General features: G+C 44.7%; 1 protein-coding gene across 9 annotated transcripts; it reads right to left on the minus strand.

Moving 5' to 3' along the window:
- Positions 1–516: 516 nt before the first annotated feature.
- myt1a (myelin transcription factor 1a) lies at positions 517–14920 on the minus strand. Of its 9 annotated transcripts, none has more exons than XM_028993428.1 (23): positions 14815–14920; positions 10774–10865; positions 10491–10545; positions 10381–10411; positions 10121–10183; positions 9775–10016; positions 8731–9684; positions 8283–8417; positions 7612–7702; positions 7260–7382; positions 6640–6854; positions 6329–6528; positions 5413–5658; positions 5050–5204; positions 4802–4864; positions 4235–4303; positions 3954–4016; positions 3751–3834; positions 3060–3281; positions 2651–2742; positions 2379–2482; positions 2096–2239; positions 517–1843 (listed from the first exon to the last, which is right to left on the minus strand). In XM_028993428.1, exons 1-23 carry the CDS (start codon positions 14837–14839, stop codon positions 1703–1705), a joined length of 3609 nt encoding a protein of 1202 aa, XP_028849261.1. In that variant the 5' UTR covers positions 14840–14920; the 3' UTR covers positions 517–1702. The 9 variants fall into 9 exon arrangements, with proteins under 9 accessions (XP_028849261.1, XP_028849262.1, XP_028849260.1 ...); XM_028993429.1 differs by having other exon boundaries at positions 517–1846; positions 6329–6510; positions 14815–14918; XM_028993427.1 differs by having other exon boundaries at positions 517–1846; positions 14815–14917.
- Positions 14921–19587: the final 4667 nt, after the last annotated feature.

Here is a 19587-nt window from a genome sequence, read left to right on the forward strand (position 1 = left end):
GTCAGCTTTTGATGTGAAACTGAAGTGATTGTCACATGTGATACATGGCAGCACAGCACACGGTGCACACAGTGAAAATTGTCATCTGCATTTAACCCATCACCCTGAGTGAACAGTGGCCATGACAGGCGCCCGGTGTGTGGGGACGGTGCTTTGCTCAGTGGCACCTCAGTGGCACCTTGGCATTCGAACCGGCAACTTTCTGATTACGGGGCCGCTTCCTTAACCGCTAGGCCACCACTGCACCTATTTCTGAGGGTTTAAATACGGTTAAGCTTATGGTACCTGTCCTTTGAGTTCTAGCACAGAATATTGTGCCCAGTTGTCATAAGGCCAGTGGAACGTAGGCTGAGCTACAGCAGAGATGTATTCTCTAGTCAACGTTATCAATTAGTCAATTATGTTTTGTTGTTTCACTCCTTTTTAAAGGTGACAATGTAGCCAAATTTCTAGTAAAACGTTTGCAATGTCACATAAACCGTATCATCCAGAGAACACGCAAAAAAAGACTACAAATTTCATAGGCAATAGAATTCCCCTTTTATTTCATTATCAACAAATGGGCAAAGACTATGTATATGCAGCAATCACTAACACAGAGACATGTACAAAATAAATATGCAACAGCATTTCCATTTTCCCCTCTTAAATATTAAATAAATAAATAAATAAATAATACATAATATTTGCTCATCCCACTTCACCATGGAGGTGTGAAAATACTTTTATGGAAAACAAAACTCATTAATTAAATAAAGAAAATCTTAAAAAAAGAATATCAAAAGTTGTCAGTTACAAAATATTTGCACTTAAAAAGAGATTAAAAATCCCACTCTTTAAAATAAATAGGAAGATATATAAAACAATTTACTGTTGACTCTTTAAAATATTGCCTCTTTTTGAAACACCAGGACAGAGGACAAATTCTCTCTTATTGATGGTTTTTAAAACAGCATATGTAGCATTTTGTTCAATAACAGAAAAATACAATTAATAAATAGACATGAATGAATATAAATATGAAACACAGCATGATAAATATTATTAAATGTTTTGATCAAAGGTTTAAATAAAATACTATTAAATAATAATATAATGATAATAATAATAATAACTACAAACTATTGATGGAAGTGCAACATCTATGCTGATAAATACTATTAATATTACTAGATGGCATTGTAATACATTTACAACAACTAGGGGACAACAATATCATCATACATGATACATGAAAGGGCCACGAGAAGAGCTGATTTCTAGGTTTTATAGCACTTTAGAAAGGGACATTTTTCACTTACGCACACACACACACACACACACACACACTCATTGTTCATTGTTCCTGACAGCCTCCATGCACTAAGAAAAGGAAGCAAGGCATGTGAGGATTGGTTGACCTAACCACCCCCTCCCCGAAAAATCCCCAAAAAATGAGAAGGAGAAGATTTTGGTTGTGTCCAAGTAAAAAGCAGCATGATTGAATTTTGGTCCTTTCTTAGTTAAAAATAATCATCTGGGCCTTGCAACACAGCCTGGGAAGAAGTGCCACTTACATATGAAACCTGAATGCCAGTTTGCGGTTGCTTCTCTTGTGGTTCTTTTTTTTTTTTTTTTTTTGCACAGTGTATTTGTGTTGTTCCTGCTTCTGTTTGTTCCTTTGCGGCTCTCGGCGTCTCTTTTATGCTGTCTCTTGCTCAGTTCAGACTTCAATGCCCTTCACAGCCTGGTTGATAGACTCCAGCAGGGCCCGGTTCTCTGGGTTTTGATAGCATTCCTTGTTGGTGAACATGTGAGTCAGGGTGTCAACATAGGTGTCAAAGTTCTGCTCTGTGATTGGCTCCTGCTAGAAGGGAGATAAAAAGGAGCATACTATAATCTCATGGCCAATGCATAGTTAGTGCTGCACTATTGTTTTTTTGTTTTTTTTGTTCATATGAATGATAATGATTTTCAGTCATCCGAATAGAACAATGACTAAAGACAAAGAAAAGGTCTTTGTTGAAAAGTGTATCAACATATGAACATAAATGAAACAATTCACTTGTTAGACCCTTAGTAAGCAGTCGTGTAGTAGCAGTGTGTAGCAACTTACCACATGTGGAACACGGATGTTGGCCAGGCTGCGAATGAGAGCCTGGCTGAGCCCAGACAGCTCCATGAACAGAGCCTCGTTCCTCTCCTCAATCAGTTTGTTCTCCTCCTCCATATTCTTCAGGTTCTTCTCCATAGACGAAATCTGCAAATGACAAATGTTAGGGTGGTTTAACTGTCTGGTTGCTTTTTGTCTAATGTTTTTACGAGTTAATGTTGCTGCAAACTAATGGAATTTCATGGTGCCCAGCAGGCTTTACACTAAACATAATGTGACCTCTGACCTGTGTGTGTAGGTTTGCCATATCAGCCTCCATTTCAGAGTTTGATTCATTCAGCTCATTGATTTCTTTGTTCAGCTGCTGTATTTCTTCATCATTATCCAGGACTGGAAAGGTGAAATAAAGGGGGACAAATTACGATTCCAAAAACAAGTCCTGCGAACTTACACATTCCTATTAATGTCATATCACCGAGTATTCGTATATATTTGTTTTCACTGTTAAAATGGTCATTAATATTCATGCATCGTATCGCTCTTATTATTTAGTCGTACCATCACTGGCTCTGAACTTTTTGCTGAAGTACTCATCCCCTGGAAGCCTGGTTTTCTTCTTATTGGCTGATGCTCTTGGACAGCCGGATAAACTGCAAGTGTAAAAATAGAGAGATGAGTTTGGGAGATTATGTCGTCCTTCGTTCCATTTGCCTCAGAAGTTGGAACTCGAATCTCTGAATGACGCCATACTGAGCTGAAAGCATTCCAGCTGGAAAGTCACAATTTGGATTGTACATTGTACATAGTACTGCTAATAAACAGTTTATTAGTATTGCTTTCACTACTGTTTGCACTCACAACTGCTAAAGTCTATGGATTCCATCTTGGAATTCGAGGTTGGGATTTGTCAGGCTCAAGTGACTTCGGGTGAACTTTCTAGCTCAGAGGGGCGGAAAATCTTTATCACCTGCGATGTGTCAGGAAGCTGCCGTTGGCATGCCCAGAACCGTCGCATCCAGGCGTGGGGCAGGTGGGTCCCTCTGTCTTAAAGGCCTTCCAGGAGAATGGGGTACCATTCAGTACGCCCTCCTTCTGTCGCCGCGCTGCCAATGGGCACCCGTAGGCACTGCGGTGGGTGGCATATTTTCCACTGATGTGGCCCAGACTGTCACAGCCTGGCACTGGGCATCTAGAAAGTACAAAAGTCAATGAAATAATCCACTGTTTACAGAGATGTTGTCCTTGTTACAGTGAATATTACTATATATACAGAAGGAGGGCGTACTGAATGGGGTGGTAGTAGCCTAGTGGATAACACACTCGCCTATGAGCCAGAAGACCCAGGTTCAAATCCCACTTACTACCATTGTGTCCCTGAGCAAGACACTTAACCCTAAGTTGCTCCAGGGGGGGACTGTCCCTGTAACTACTGATTGTAAGTCGCTCTGGATAAGGGCGTCTGATAAATGCTGTAAATGTAAAATGTATATACTTAATAAAAGCCGGTCATGCTGTTAATTGAAATATTTAATCATTCTTTTTAATTTGATTGCAATTTTGTCATGGATTAAACATGACCGTTGCACGCCAGTTAGCACAAAGGAGGCTAACATAAGTATCGACGTGTTGTGCTGAATCAGGGTGCTTGTAGGCCTTACCTGAGAAGCTCTGAGTCATCCTTGTCGTCTTTAGTGGGTGTTGTTTTCACTAGTCCTTTCTTGGCACGAGGGCATCCGGATAAACTGTAAAATAGAAATGTTCCAGCTCTGACTTACATTTCAGAACAGTTTTCTGTGTAGAGAGGTTTAAATGCTAGTGGTATTGTGGAGCTTGTTAGCAGTGGGTGTGGGGTGTTATTTACCTCCTATGGGAGGCATAATTTCCTGTAATGTGTCCTGAGCCATCGCACCCAGGAGTAGGGCACCTGGAAAGTAAAGATTTAAATAAAATCCGGCCTTTTTTTACAACTGAAACCTCAGATGAACACACTTTAAAAATCCATAATGGCTGATTTATATTACTATATAAATATCTAACTTCTGCGAAGTTGTTCCAGTGAACCGCACAGTACAGAAGGGTAGCATGTAGCAGGGTGCAGTAAAGCATAGTAAAGTGGGAGGAGCCTTAAGAGTGTAAACATACTTAAGTTCAGCAGTATGGGCAGCCATGAGGGTCCTCAGGGACTTGTCAGCAAGAGGGCAACCAGAGAGACTGAAGAAAAAGAGGAAGAAAAAGAGAGAAAATGGAACAAAAAGGAAGAAAGAAATAAAGGAAAATTCTTAATGCAAGGTGTAAGAGGTCAGACTTTCTGCAAGGACAGTTGAAAGAGAAGACACACTGGACTGTCTCATGTTAAAAGAGAAACAATCCCCTAGTTGCATTAGATGTGCAGATAAGGACAACATTTCCCAGAATGTATCAGAATCAAGACATGACAGCATGAAATTTGAAGGTGAAGTGCCATTGTGAAACGCTCCAGCACAGCACATGGCATACACAACGGAATGTGCATTTAACCCTTCCGGTTACAAGTCTGCTTCCTTACCAGCTAGGCCACCACTGCCCCCACACATGAAATCATTATTAATCATTCGCCAGATGTACATAGATCAAGAGATTCTAATTAAAAGCAGTGAGAAGCTTATTGATCAGTGTTTCGTGATGTTATCGTAAACTACTAGCATTAGCGTCTGTTCTGTTGTGTCTTACCTGCGATGTGATGCGTAGTTCCCTGTTATGTGACCACTGCCATCACAGCCTGGCGTGGGACAGCTGGAGAGAGAGTAAAACGATGATTAGTGATTGACTCCACGATTGAATCTGTCTGTCTGTCCACAATGAGGTGAACTGACAAATAAGCCATAGGCCAGCAGAATATCAACCCATAGGTTTTAGGATTTGTAGGGTAGCTGGTCTGTTGCCTGAGACCACTGTTGAGTCTTTCACGTTTCACTTACAGCAGGAGATCCTTCTTGCTGTCTTTTGACTGGAACTTGACCTTGTAGCTGGATGTTGTGACTTCACCAGGGTACTTCCTGTCTTCCAGGTTTTCCTGAGTGCTGTCATCTTCCTCACAGTCTGAAGAGGCGTATGAATGTGTCGTGTAATCCACCTGAAGGCAAAATGTGAGTGAAAGTGAGTGTGGGCTCATTGGATCGCATATGTTATCATTTTAATTTAATGACTCAAATGCCACAGTTTGAATAACCAAGTGACATTCGACCTCCACTTCCAGTGCCAAAATTCTCCCCAACTCTACAATCACTTTTAAATCAGTGCTGAACAATAACATAACAATGAGAAACATAAGCAGTACTGACCTCCTCTGGCTCCTCTTCCTCCTCCTCCTCCTCCTCCTTCTGACGAGTGGTTTTGGTGTAGTCAATAGGTCCTTCCCACTCCTCCTGCTTGTGGGTGTGGCCAGAGTGAGGCGATATAACGCCACTCATCTGCTGTGAGGACGACGAGGATGAGGAAGAGGGGTCCGGTGAGCGCACCCCCTCTCTCTTGGGCTTCTTCATGCTGAGGTCAAGTGTGCCGTTCTCGTCCACCTCAATATCCATGTCCTACATTGAAGGTTTTAAGTCTGAGTTACCAGTAAATTCTGTGTATTGGTTGAGAAATTACTCTTAAACTACTTGGTTTTGTGTGAGCTAAAAATAGAAGTCACACTTACTCTCACATTTTACAGCAATTTGCAGAAGCCCTTGTCCAGAGCGACTAACAACGTGCTTTCACGTTACCATCAGTGAAAGTAATCAGTTCTGGTTCACTAGGACCCCCACTATATCATTCTATGACCTATGATGCCGTTCGGAAATACTCAGTGACTGTGCATTTACATTTACATTTACATTTACAGCATTTATTAGACGCCCTTATCCAGAGCGACTTACAATCAGTAGTTACAGGGACAGTCCCCCCCTGGAGCAATTTAGGGTTAAGTGTCTTGCTCAGGGACACAATGGTAGTAAATGGGATTTGAACCTGGGTCTTCTGGTTCAAATCACTGGTTCATAGGCAAGTGTGTTACCCACTAGGCTACTATCACTACCACTGTGCTGTTCTGACCTCTAGGGGAAATAGGGCCCCTAGGGTCCGAGAAGGAGTCTAGATGAGTGTCCTCCCTGCACCTTCAGAGCATCAGTAGTTTGAATCTGATGCTCGACTGGGAGCCAGTGGATCTGTTTTGGATAATACGGGAGATGTGATGAAGTGCGCGGGTTCCTGGCTGACCTGGTCCTGCTGCTTGGTGCTCAAGTTTTCAGGCCTCTCCCAGCAACGTGTTGACAGGTTAAGGATGGCGGTGGCAGCCATGTGTGCAGCCTCAGCGTCATGGGAGTAGTCGTAGCTGCTGGAGGTGGATGAGGAGCTGCTTTTGGCGTAGCCTCCCGACTGGCTGTGGCTGGGGGATGGAGCTGTAGGGAACGTTTTGGCTGTTTGAGACAGGATACTGTATTACAGATGAAGAACTGATATGTAAACGATCTAAATTCAGATGGCTAAAATGCTGCTGTCTGACTTGGTAGAGTTGATGGGGCCCTTACTTTTGAAGGCTTTTGGTGATTCTTCGCTGGTGGGCATTTTAGGGGCGAGCATGCGCTTTCCAAACACCTGGACATCGAAGCTTGCATAGTCGAAAGACACCTTGGAGTATTTCTCTAGCTCCTTGGCCAGGTTGGCACGGGGCGTGGCGGGCACCACACTGGGCCGGTAGCTGCCGTACTGGGGGATCTCCAGCTGCTTCACAAAACACATGGGCCTAGAGGGGTTGGGGGGGGCGAGAGAAAAACCAAAGATAAAAATCAGGTCATAGGAAACTGGGTTAGATTTCTTTTGTGTTTTTTTTTTTTTTATTGCAAGTGGTCCTGTTTCCCTGGCCTTGTTTGACTGATGAGAGTTAGAAATAGCTTGAACAGATGAGTTTTAATGAGTAGGGGACAGAATTACATGCAGAAAAGGCAGCGATTGGAGGAGCGGCTCCTACTCGAACGTGAAAGCAGCGTTACAGATAGTGGACAACCTCTATGCTCATTTCACTGAGCAAATCGGTATTGGAACAGGCCGGGCGAGTCCAGACGAACCATTTCTCTCCATGTTGGCAGGGATCAATTTGTGACGGACACATGAACACGTGAGCAAACATGTGAAGAGCACGGAGCCTCACCTCAGCACCCTGTCTGAGTGCCCTCCAACACTGGGCTGCTCGCTCAGGACAGGCTGGGAGAGAGGCTGCTTCTCGTGGCCTTTAGACAGCTTCCCTGCAGCTGCTATGGGACAGCCGGACAGACTGGAGAGAATGTGCACATTTAAGATCAGGAAATGGGAAATTAAAATGTACATGATTAAGTTCACACTGAAGCAGCAGAATGATTACTAGAACAATGTTAATAGCGTGTAATGCAGCTATTGCTTTTGGTGATTAACACATCACACATGGACTGTGCGTATTTATCCCAGTGCTGCTGAGGGCGTTAAGGGCGTTTAAGTGAGTTTTTGGCCAGACTGTTATGCTGTACCTCCGATGGGTGTTGCGGTTGCTGTTCACATGACCCTGGCCAGTGCAGCCTGGTGTTGGACACTTCAGCACATTCTCGTGCATGGCCAAGACTGAAGAAGACAAAAGGCTTTGTGTGAGATACGAGAGACAGAGAGAGAAAGAGTAGAAGTAGAGAAAAGGGTCACATCTTTTTGCTTTTGTTCCACCACAGCTGCAGGACCAGGTAAACAACATGGTAAGAGCGTGGTACTAACCTAGTGGTTAACACACTCAGCCAAATCATATCAAATCACTTTTATTGTCCCAGCAAAGCTTCTCACACAGCAGTGTAGTGACAAAAGACAATAAACATATATGTAAATCAACTGCATGTGCATATGTAGAAATAATTAACACATACTACATACTAATTACATACTAATTTAACTAACTGTATTGTGCACTAATTGAAACTGAGGTTATGAGTTAAGAGTTTGGTGGCGTGGTGCTGGCTTGCGGTCAGAGAACCATGAACCAGAAATTCACAGGTTCAAACCCCACTTACTACCACTTGGTCCCTGAGCAAGACTCTCAACCCTGAGTGTCTACATGGGAACTGTCTCTGGAACTACTGTTTGTAAGTCGCTCTGGGTAAATTACACCTAAGGGAAATAATAGTTTAAAGGGAGAAGGCTCCTGGTTTTTCCTTACTTTCAGGAGGGATCCTGTCCTTGTGTGGACAACCAGACAGGCTGCGGTGGTGGGGGTAAAGGCCAGTCACATGACCTGTTCCATCACACCCTGGAGTTGGGCACTTCACTTCCTTTTTTTCAGACCTGGAACCCTCTATGTTGCACAAACAAAGAAACACTTTAATTGAAACATACACTGCGGGCCACCCATCTTTAAAAAAAATTAAATCAACATTATGCTGCTTTTTCAAACTTTAAATACAAGGAAGCATTTATAATATGAACAGATTCGCTGCATCCATTCCAGTTGTTTGTATAAGTTTAACTTTTATCCAAATTCTTCCAGCAACGTTTCAAGCGTGCGCAGTAGATGTCACTCTACTAGGACACCATGCTACCACCAGACACACCAGTCAGGGACAGTGACCAGGGACAATGTAGTTTGTGCATCGTGGGCCACGCCTCACCTTTACCGCTGTACGCCCTGCGGGTGGGCGTGTCCCCAGCCTTGCTGGATCGCTCGTCTGGGCTGTGGTAGGACATTGGCTCTGGGGAGCAACTGTCCTCGGTTCTCTGGTTCCCCTCTTCTGCCTTTAGAGCGATGGCCTGTTCCAAGAGGCCCAGATTGCCACGTGTCATGTCATATGTTTCAGACTCGTCCGTCACCTCTGACCTGTGAGACACGCTGTCTGCTTCCTCATCCTCCTCTTCCTCGCCATCATCTTCTTCCTCATACTCTTCGTCGTCTTCCTCTTCAGAGTGTAGTTCGATGACGACTGTGGGTGAGGCTTTGTTGGACGAGTGGTCTTGCTCCTCGGCTTCTTCATCGTCCTCTTCCTCCTCTTCTTCATCTTCATCTTCTTCCTCCTCCATCATCGTCCTGATGTCTGGTGTCACTAGCTGTGCCTGAGGTTCCTGAGTTGGGCTGTTGGTGGGCAAGTGTGGTGGGGGTGTGACAGTCCCTGTGACTTGTTCTTCCTCTTCATCTTCCTCTTCCTCATCGCTTCTGTGCTGCTTCTCTGTGTCTTTGGGTGGAAGTCTGTGATAGTCCCCACTGAAGTACTGATGGTCTGAGTTGTTTTTCTGGCCTGAGCATTGGCTCTGCTCTTCATCATCATCCTCCTCTTCTTCATCGTCCTCCTCGTCCTCAGGCTCCACCATGTCTTGCTGCTGGACGCTCTTTAGCTGTTGTGTCATCCTATCTTCATCTGTCATCTCCTCAACATAATCATCTTCCTCTTCATCAAGCGTCTGTATTTCCTCAGCCACCTGCAAGGCGGCGTCACTGTCTGTCTCCATGGTAACGGGCTGGAGGGGTGTGGTCACAGTTTCCCCTGGTTCTTTTAGAGGTTCATTTTCAGGGGCGGAGCTGGGTGAGGCTACAGCCTCTTCTTCTTTACACCCAACTTCTGCACAATCTTCTGTACAGTCAGAGAGGAAATAAAATGTAATATCATGCAGTGTTATGTAAATTATGGAATTGTTTTATCATATTTTTATATAGAACTCACCCTGCACTGACTCTGATGTGTTTTGGTTTTCTGACGTCTCCACCTCTTTGTCTGCTGCATCCTCGTCCGACTCCGCCCCTTCCTCCTTAGTCTCCGCCTCGCTGCTTGTGTCACTTTCTCCATTAAAGCCATCATCCATTGCCAGTTTCAGGGGGTTGGTCTTCCTCTTTGGAGCAGGCTGATTTTCCTCTGCTTCTGCCTCCTGGAGTTTCCGTTTTTTGGCCAATGGGCAGCTCAGGACGCTGCCAGACAGACAGGACGTAAGACAGGTGAGTGGGACGGCTGGCTATCAACTGTGAATACAGACACGGATATACTCACAGAACACGATTAACTTTTCATTTACCTTCTGTGTCGTGCATACTTTCCACTGACATGACCCTGTCCATTGCATCCAGGCGTGGGACAACTGCACAGAATTATACAAGTGAGCTCTTTCTGTTCCCCAAAAACACCACAGCACAAAATGGTACTAAAACAAGGTCAGCTTCCAACTCGGCAGACATCAGCACAAGCTCCTGCCAAGCCCAGATCTGTCCATTGTGACATTTGACCGCTTATATTCTGGTTGATGTGAAATCTAAAAGAAATACATAAAGCTCTCACCTCAGCTCCTGTCCCACGAGCTCCAAGGGTACTGCACAAACAGGGGTGAAGAAGGTTAAAAATCGAACCGCGGACCAACAAACAGCCTGCGTTCTGCTCAGGAGACTCACCTCTGATGCCTTTTGACCGCGTCCTTGTCCGCTTCTCGCACCCGTCTTCACTCATCTGAAACACAGAGTGGCAATCTGTTGAAGGTGCGCCACTGAAGGTGATGTCTGAGTTATAATATCATCACCGTGGTTTAACATTTAAAGTATTCAAATTAGCATGAGAGACAGACAGGTCCTATTTAATAGTCTGACCACAAAAGGGATAAAGAAGAAACAGAGAATGAGAGGGATGAAGCCACTGAGATGCACAGCATTGCGCCACAAACCATACACAGTCGCTCACTTTTAGTCTCCTGCTTCTACTGCTGTCACAAGTGCTACCTCGGTCCCCTCTGGTCCACCTCTGGCTCAGCAGTTGGCCTCTGAACTCATTTTCTGTCGGGGAGGAAGAGGTTTTCGTTTACGTGCATTCGTGCCTTTCACTTATTCATATATCTGATAAAGGCATCATTTACTCATATATTCATTATTCATGTTCCAGTTCTCCAACTTGGTCATGACATACACACCTAAACATGTTCAAATTGCACATGAAGATTTTTTTTCACCCAGTGCACAAACTCTTGGATGAAGGATGTAAGTGACGTTCATGGGTGTCGGGTGACTGAAAGGTGTCAGGGCCCATGTAACGTTACTCAAGGTGAGGCACAGGAAAGCACCCGTGGGACCCCCGGACCCGAGGCCACAAGGTGCCAGAGAATGAATACCTGAGATACCCGACCCCCAGCCGTCTGTCAATTACGGAGCCGAATAAAGGGGACCGTGCGTGACCCAGCTGCGCTGCGGCGACGCTCATTACGCACGCAGTGATTGCGCCTCCGCGGGCACCTGGGGCTCCCGACGTGGCGTCACGTCCCCACGTTCCCGTTACGCGTAGCCATCAACACGGAAGTGACAACAAACTTTCGCGAGTTTTAGCGCAAAACAGATCAAAACGCAACATGGTACTCTTTGTTAGTGTAAATGTGAGAAGTTGTTGCTGTTTTTTTTTTTTTTTACTTTTTTTTCTACTAAGCTTTAAAAAACCCACAGCAGTATCATGTCTTAAAATCCGAACCTTTAACCGGCATCTTATCGATGTTTGCTGTATTACTCGTGCATTTATTGTAAGGGTTTTTGGAGGTGAGGGCTGGGCTGGAGCGTTCTTTTGTTCCACGCCGGCCATGCGCCCTCCTTCGTCAGGAGAAAGCCCGGAACGGGGGGACCGCTCTCTCTCTCTCTCTCTCTCTCTCTCCCCCTTCTCTCTCTCCCTCCCTCTCTCTCTCCGCCACACGGGCGTTTTCTTTTTCCTTTTTTTACGACTTCTTCCCCGGCGCTTCTCCGGGGACTGGATGTTCTGCCGGCGATCTCCGATTACAAAACGGCCTGCGCCTTCCGTTCCACGCGACGCAAGCGCGGATCGTGGCCGTACGCCCCGAAATATTCCCACTCGCGCCACCAGCATAAAGGACGAAACGATTATTCTGCGCGGTTTATGAAATGCCTGCCGGACGGTGCTGGAAGGCCACTAAAGCGCGAATTAAAGGCCACCAGGCCACAGATCGAAATAGAAAGGTGATTTACGAACGAGGTAACGTACGGCATCGGCGGGCATTTCATGGCGCTGCGCGTCTTTTTTATTATTTATTACTTCTCTCCCGGTGAAAATGACGCACAATACCGAACGCACGGCTAAAGGACGACGCAGCGCCATACTGAACCCTGCTTCAGCACAACACAAACACACACGTTACACACGTCGATTCGACAAAATCGGCAATAAAAGTCAAAGGATGAAGATTCACACACTGCTGCCACAATTCCGCTGTGAGGTGCGGGATTAGGGAAAGAGCCGGCGAACGTGCTGCGTGGGGGTTTGCCCCCTGTCACTGTCACTGTCGTGGCTTTATCGTCAGTAAATAAACGACGTCCTCGCAAGGCGGGCCGCTCTTGGAACTTTTTGCAACGCCGCTCGTCGAACCGACGCAAGATCGAGCCCCCGCACAATAAAACAGGAATAAAAATAAAAACAGCACTGAGATGCGCTCCGCTAAACGGGACCTGCTCGGAACGTCGCTCGGCGTGAACAATGAAATACGAGCGTGTAGGAGAGATGAGATGTGACATCTTTAATGCCGATTACGACCCAGCGGCCGTCAACCAACAACAACAATAAAAGACACCTACAGCGATGGCCGCTGCTTAATATGGAATAATCATAATAATAACGATATTATAATAATACCCGAGTGAAGCGTAAACCTTGCGCAGCTTGATCGGAACAACGTACAGCGTAAATACCGGCCGTGGCGGAGCGGCGCAGGGCAGCGCGGCCTCTGGGTCTCGGCTGGCGTTACGTCGCCGTCCCCTCCTGCGTCTTTTACTCCGGCCGCAGGAAACGCGAAGCTCTCAGCCGCGGCGGCGACGCGAGGCGTCCGCGGTGTCGGCGCAGTTCGGCCCGGGCTCGGAAGCGACCAGAGCGCCGAGCAGCATCGCCCGGTTCGGCGGAGCAAGTTACCTACGCGGGCTAGCGCTCACGGGGCCATTGTTCGCCCCTCCTCTGCCTGGAGGCGTGACGTCATCATAGTAAAACCTCGTCGGACGCCGTCCCCCCACGTCCAGCGCGCAAGCAGCGAATGTTGAGCCAACTCACACGTTTATCCGTCAAGGCAACGCGTTTCGCCCCCGAACAGCAGAACGCGGGCATGTCCGGCTACCTCCTGCTGTCGGACCGTCGACTTTCAGCCGCGCCGCACTCATCGCGAGAGTTCGTTTCAGCACCGGAGACAGCGCGCCGCCTTCAGCACCTCGGACAGAAGCCGCCGAGTTCGTATTATACGCGAATTAACAGCGAGGTGCAGTAACGTCAGGGACTCGGAGGAGGGTAATGAACGTCAGATGTCGCCAGTTTAAAGGGGTTTAATTCGCTGTTAATTCTGCTCGTTTTGCACATGTTCGTCTGGACTTGTGCGTCCTGTTCAACATATCCACTTACAAGCATCCTGCATGATGTTGTCCAGTTATGTCCTGTTCATTGTACATAAAAGTTTTACTTATCTCCTATAGAGATAACCTGTACAGTAGTTTTAGTTAGTATAGTTTAGTTTAGTGTGTATATGCATATATATATATATATATATATATATATATATATATATATATATATATATATATATATATATATATATATATATATATATATATATATATATATATATATATATATATCCAAGTCCTTGCATATATATATATATTCTTTCTTTTATGATTGCACTATGGGGTGGAGGGGGGGAGGTGGGGTCTGTGTGAAACATTATTTCAATACACGGTGTACTGTGTATACTGTTTTACTGACAATAAACCAATCTTGAATCTTGTTTCAATAATATGTTAATGTAAAAGCAACGCTATCACTAATTACAAAACATATATTGATATTAAATAAAGTTAATAAAGTTGTGACAATGCCATAAACAATGGTAAGTTTGTTCATTTAAGTTTTAGAAATCAGAAATATGCTAGTCATCAATTTTGAATTTTAGGATGTCTGAATAAAATGCTTGTTATAATATCTGTCAAATGTCGTTTTTTTCTTTCTCTTTGTGAAAAGCATTTTTCACAACTCCAAGTCCTTGCATATTTAATGCGCCTCGACTTCTCAACTCGTGCGGTCGCCAGCTGGGCGGCTCGGTGCAGATGGGCAGCCCCGGTAGTGCGGCGGCATAAATATTACATAGGGAGCAGCCAGCTGAACGCGGGAGAGGCCGGAATCGGCCCCAAAAGACAGATGGATCAATCTGACAATCCCACCCACCCCCCCCCTGCCTCCCTCCTCCCTCTCTCTCTCTCGCTCTCTCTCTCTCTCACACACACACACACACACTTATAATACGCCCGTGGCCTAACTTTGTCCCCACGGAGTTTGAAACACATATCCCCGGGGGAACAAAAGTTGCCTTTGTCTGAAAACTGTCTGGAGTTTTGGGAGTTTCGGGCGCACAAAGAGCGCAGCTTCTCCGGCGGCACAACAGCTTCATTGTGGACACGCCGGTGGCTCTGCGGCGTCTTTACATTTCCAGGCACGGAATTTACATCAACGACGCATTTTTACGCAAATAAAGAAATCACAAAAAATAAATATACATATATATATATATATATATACCAGAATCCATTTTCTAACTCGAGGTTTTAACTAAAATGACATATTACGGTGACATGTCCGTTTTAATTCGGCCAATTCGGTTCACAGGCTAAATCAAAACTCGAAATGACGTCTCTCGAAATGACGCGGCGTAAAACCACATAACTAAGTTCTTTAAAAAAAATAAGTAAAAGTACAGACCTAAGAAAGTCTTGCACAGCTTCATCTTTGCGGTGTTTCGCTTCCCCGTCACACCGCGTCCAAACTCAGGAAACTTTGTTTCGCTCCGAGGGAAAGTTACTGGCAACAAACTTGCTGGAGGCGGGGACTTCCTCTGGCCCCCGAGGGGCTCTGGCCAATCGGAGGAGCGCTAGGGAGTGACTGTCTGCGACACTAGCCAATCACAGCGCAGCGCCCCAAAACAATGCCCATTGAAAAAGAAAACAAAAGGTTAGTGCTGTCCCCTGCAAGTCATATGGCGAATCCAACGAATTCCTGTTTTCTTTCATCAAAATTCCCATCAGCTGCTCGCGCAGAGACAACTTTATCACGAGATCTAGACCATTCAGACTACTTTTTTGTATGCTGTTTTTAATAATTGGGTGCAAAGAGAAGGGATGTTGGGGGTGGTTTGAGGTAATAATCTAAAAAAAATAACATTTAAAGTCGGTGAACAAATATAGATTATTGTTTTTTTAAATAAAATACTGTACTGTAATATTATGAAATATGCAAACTAATGGTGACTTTGTATTAATGAAGTGTGAAATTTCCTGGAAAAGGGATTCGTGGATCTGCTTTACAAGACAAATTATTACACTGTTTTAATAAACTTAATGCTAAGTTTTTGGGGTTTTTTATGGCCAAAAGTAGCTACTGCCATGAGCTGATCATAGTCGGTTTCCTAATCAATGAGGAAATCAATAAGTCTTGTATTACTGACAGGGTCATTTGATGTCTCTCTCTGTCTGAGTGGCCCTGCTTTTCTGGAAGCTCTGCCTGGTGTGGTAAAGAGAGGCATATGTGCAGGTTAATGCTGTGCTGCTCCATCAGTAGTGAAGTTGGGTCTGAGATCCCGATGACAGATGGTTGTGTTGTTAATGATGGTGAGAAGCACCCCCCCTGCCCCCACCCTCCCCACACCATGTTACCATGGCAGGAGGAGATTCGGTGGGGCGGTGGGCCGATGGGGGGGGGGGGGGGGGGGGGGGGGGGGGGTGTGATTATTGAGGCATCCTTGGTGATTTGGGCCCTGGGCCTAGGGAAAGTGTGCCAAAACTGTAGGCTTTAGTGACTGATCGCTTTATGTATTTATGCTGTGAGTATCGACAAAGCAAACGAAGAAGCTGTTAGAAATGTAAATCAGTCCAGCCTCCAATTTTATTCTAAACCAAGAGTTCTAATGACCAGTTTACATGTATTTTAGGACAGAAACTGTGACGGTGAATATCACCCACAGACCATGAACATTTTCTGCTTTTTTTTTTAATTGAGGTTCACTGTCATACACACACACACACACACGTATAATTTTTTGTATTTTTGTTTGAATATACTTTCAGACATGGAATTGTCAAATGTAGAGCTATAAGCTCACATGCATTTCTTATATTCAAACAAAAGATTATAATGTATGACAGGAGTTTATTTTAATGACAAGTATAACAGATCGAGTCAGAAATCTCAGCACTCAGCAGCACATCATGGCAGCGGGACGGGGCGGGGGTGGGCGGGGGACACTGTATATCAAATTCCCCCCTCCAGTTCTGGCACACAGCCTTCATTACAATAACAAAGACTGCCCACACTTTGGGGCGGGGCTTAAGGTTCTTATAATGAGCTTTGTGTGTGCGAGCGTGTGTGTGTGTGAAAACGTGCTCTTTGGCACAGCTGTCACCCTCGAGTGTGATATCAGGCCAGTGCAGTGTGCACTGTGCTCTTTTTTAAGATTAATGTGTGAAAGGGGTGTGGGGGGAGGGAAAAGTTGGCAGGAAAACTACTAGTGTTGGAATAAATCTGCTGCATTTCATGTATTAGAAAGACGCATCCTACATACATGCCATTTCATTGTAAATTATATTCAGCCAAAAAAATGATAAGTGATTTTTAATCACATTGTTTTCTGTTTCATGTTAATGAATGATGCGTCCAGACAGTGAAACTTTACTTTACTTTACTTGGCTGATGCTTTAATCCAAAGCAATTTACAAGAGGAAGACACCAGCAATTCTCATTCAGTTTCTGAGCAGCAGATCCTACAGCCGACTTGTAAAACAACAAAATATGAAATTTGATGTTGCTGTAACATTTATTTTCTGACTTTGGAGCAGATGTCTGCAGAAAAAAAAGTTTTTTTCTTGTGTTCCTGGGTGAATAAGACAAAAGTCTTGAAAGACGAAAGGGACAAAGTCTTTTCATTCATTTTGCGACGCCCCTTGTCTTTTCTTGTTCTCCTCCCATTAAGACAGTCTAGCTTCTTCTGCCTTTCACCCACCTGCCCTCGTGCAATGGGCCTCCCCCTGACCCCCCCCCCCCCACCCTGGCCACTCTGCTAATTAAGTGTTCACATCCTAAGCTGAGGAAAACTCTCGACCGTGTCTCACCACTCTGCGCTCCTTGTCTGGGAAGAAAAAAAAATTACAGCTTTATTTCATTTTATTTTGTACTTTACCCCTCAACAAGACACCACATGCCATTTTGATGCCACCTGAGTCTTCCCAGTGATTGTCACCTAATCACCATGGCACTCCGCGGCATGCCTGAGATTGCAGGCCACTCAGCAAGTCCTATAGTCCTGTGGTCTTGTTACCATGGACGTAAAGGCCCGCCTTCCCCTTTCAAAGTGAGTGTGGCAGCTGAGTTAGCATCTGTATGCAAATGGCCTTAATGGTATAGAAGGCATGTACGCTGCGGCTGGATGAAGTCCTCACCACGGGAGACTTTAGCTGCTAAATTGGAGTAATTTGGTGAGCACAATCAGCTGGCTGACGACCCCCTTTGCTACCCCTCTTCATCAGAACCCGACTCAATTTGCCATCTGCAACGTTTCAGTGATTGTTAATTCCTGCACATTATTCTATATGTACAAAAAAAAATGTAAACCATGAGGGTGGATTGTCAAAATGGCTAACAGCATCGTAAAAGAAGAGATTCTGCATTCATGGCCATATAAAAAAATGTATCTACATTAGCATCAAGAATTCTAAAATTAGAATTTTCCTTGAATTCTGAGTTCCATATTCTTCCAGTATTGTGAAAAAACTCCATAGAGAGAAGATGGAATATATTGCAATCATATCTGTTCTAACAAGTCATTATTGTCTGGGAAGTAGTAGCTGTTTTTTTATTCTGGTTTTAAAATATCCCAGATTTCCCAGAGTGTATTTTTTTACAGTGTAACTGTGTATAAAGCCCATGGGGGCTGTGCTACAGTTGGCCAGTGTGAGCTGTGGTCAGAGCTCACTGACCTCCTGGAGGTGTGATGAACACGGAGGTCACGGAGCAGGATGACCCTTTTGCTTCATCCTGAAGGAGGAGCAGGTGCTGGGGAGAAAGAGTCCCTGAGGCAGGGCACACAGGGGTCAGGGGGCGTCCTGCCTTGTACACTATTTTACTGTGGCACGTGTCCCCTGCACCAGCAAATTCAGGCATAAGTCTGTGTATTTAGCTGAAAATATATTATTGTGGACAGTAAAGGAATGCCTTCTAAAAGCAGACAAGCTCTCATTTGAACTGATGAATGGAATAAGTTGCAAACTTGTACGATACTGTAAAGACAAGGACAGAAATTCTTGATGCATTTGACCTTCCCTAAATCTACATTTTCAACAGCAGGAAAATACAAATGTGCATTTTCAGTGCATTTAAATGTTTTACTTATTTAGGGTTTACTTTGGATAATGGGCAATAAAAGACATATTTTGGGCAAAATATGGTAAAAAAAATATTGCCATGACATACTAAAAATAAAACTGATTTGAAATAAATTAAAATGTAAGACATGCTATTGACACACATATATTATAAGAAATGATATTTCCCTTCCGACTAAAGAGCGTGCATGATGCATGTACGCATGTACGCATTATATGTCATTCTGAACAGAGCAAATAAGTATAAAGAGAAAGTAATAGCTGGTTGTTTTAAGAGTACTGTAAATAGAGTTGAGGAGCCCAGAGTGTTGAGTAAGGTTTTATTAGGATCAATTATTTACCATATGTTACTGGGGTATTAGCATATTACCATATGTTTCTTGGTCCAGCGTAACAGTAAGCAGGAGTCCAGTGAGGTTTAGTTTAAAGCGCAGCATCTTCACCATTGATGATTCTTATCTGTCTAAAGTACTTAAAAACTTTTGCACGTTGCCATATTTGCCATATGCACTCAAAGACAGATCCTCTGAGCTGCGGAGATAAGAGCACGTATCAGTAGTGCTGTGCGCACAGAGTGTGAGAACGTGTGAGCGGATCAGATAAAGAGACCACCCGAGGAAAACTCATTAGGGGCTCCATAAAAACCTTCTGTTAGGATTCGGAGACCCTCAGAATCACTCCGCCAACAATACAGCCAGCAGCAGAAAGAGAAACCCACAACAATGGGCTCTCTAATTAGCGGAGCACTTCCCTGTGACATATGCTCATGCGATTGGGAAGCGAGATGAGAGCATGAAGGGAGAAAAGAGAGAAAGAGGGGACGACTCTGGGCATTTAGGCAGCGGGGTCGGTGTGAAAGACAACAGGGCTGCTGGGATCACACAAAAAAGCCATGAGCCACACCACTCTTATCTGAACAATTCCAGCTTCCACCAGGAGATTTTCAAACTGCACCACTACACAATGGGACTGGTTCAGGTGGCCTCCGTGTGTGAAAGGAAAGGAAGGAAGCTGCCATTTTATGGTCTGCTGTTTAGACATGATGTGTAATGTTTCGATGCATGTTTGGTTGTGGAGCTCTGACCCCAGGCGTGCCAACGTC

This window comes from Denticeps clupeoides, chromosome 10 (assembly GCF_900700375.1).
Source record: "Denticeps clupeoides chromosome 10, fDenClu1.1, whole genome shotgun sequence".
NCBI classification, from domain to species: domain Eukaryota; kingdom Metazoa; phylum Chordata; class Actinopteri; order Clupeiformes; family Denticipitidae; genus Denticeps; species Denticeps clupeoides.

Coding starts and splice junctions, on each gene's coding strand:
- myt1a (XM_028993427.1), bottom strand. CDS start 14,839: ATGAAGCTGTGCAAGACTTTCTTAG. Junction 10,866..14,814: donor GCTGTGCAAGACTTTCTTAG/GTCTGTACTTTT, acceptor CCTCCCCGACAG/AAAATGAGTTCAGAGGCCAA. Junction 9,685..9,774: donor CACATCAGAGTCAGTGCAGG/GTGAGTTCTATA, acceptor CTGACTGTACAG/AAGATTGTGCAGAAGTTGGG.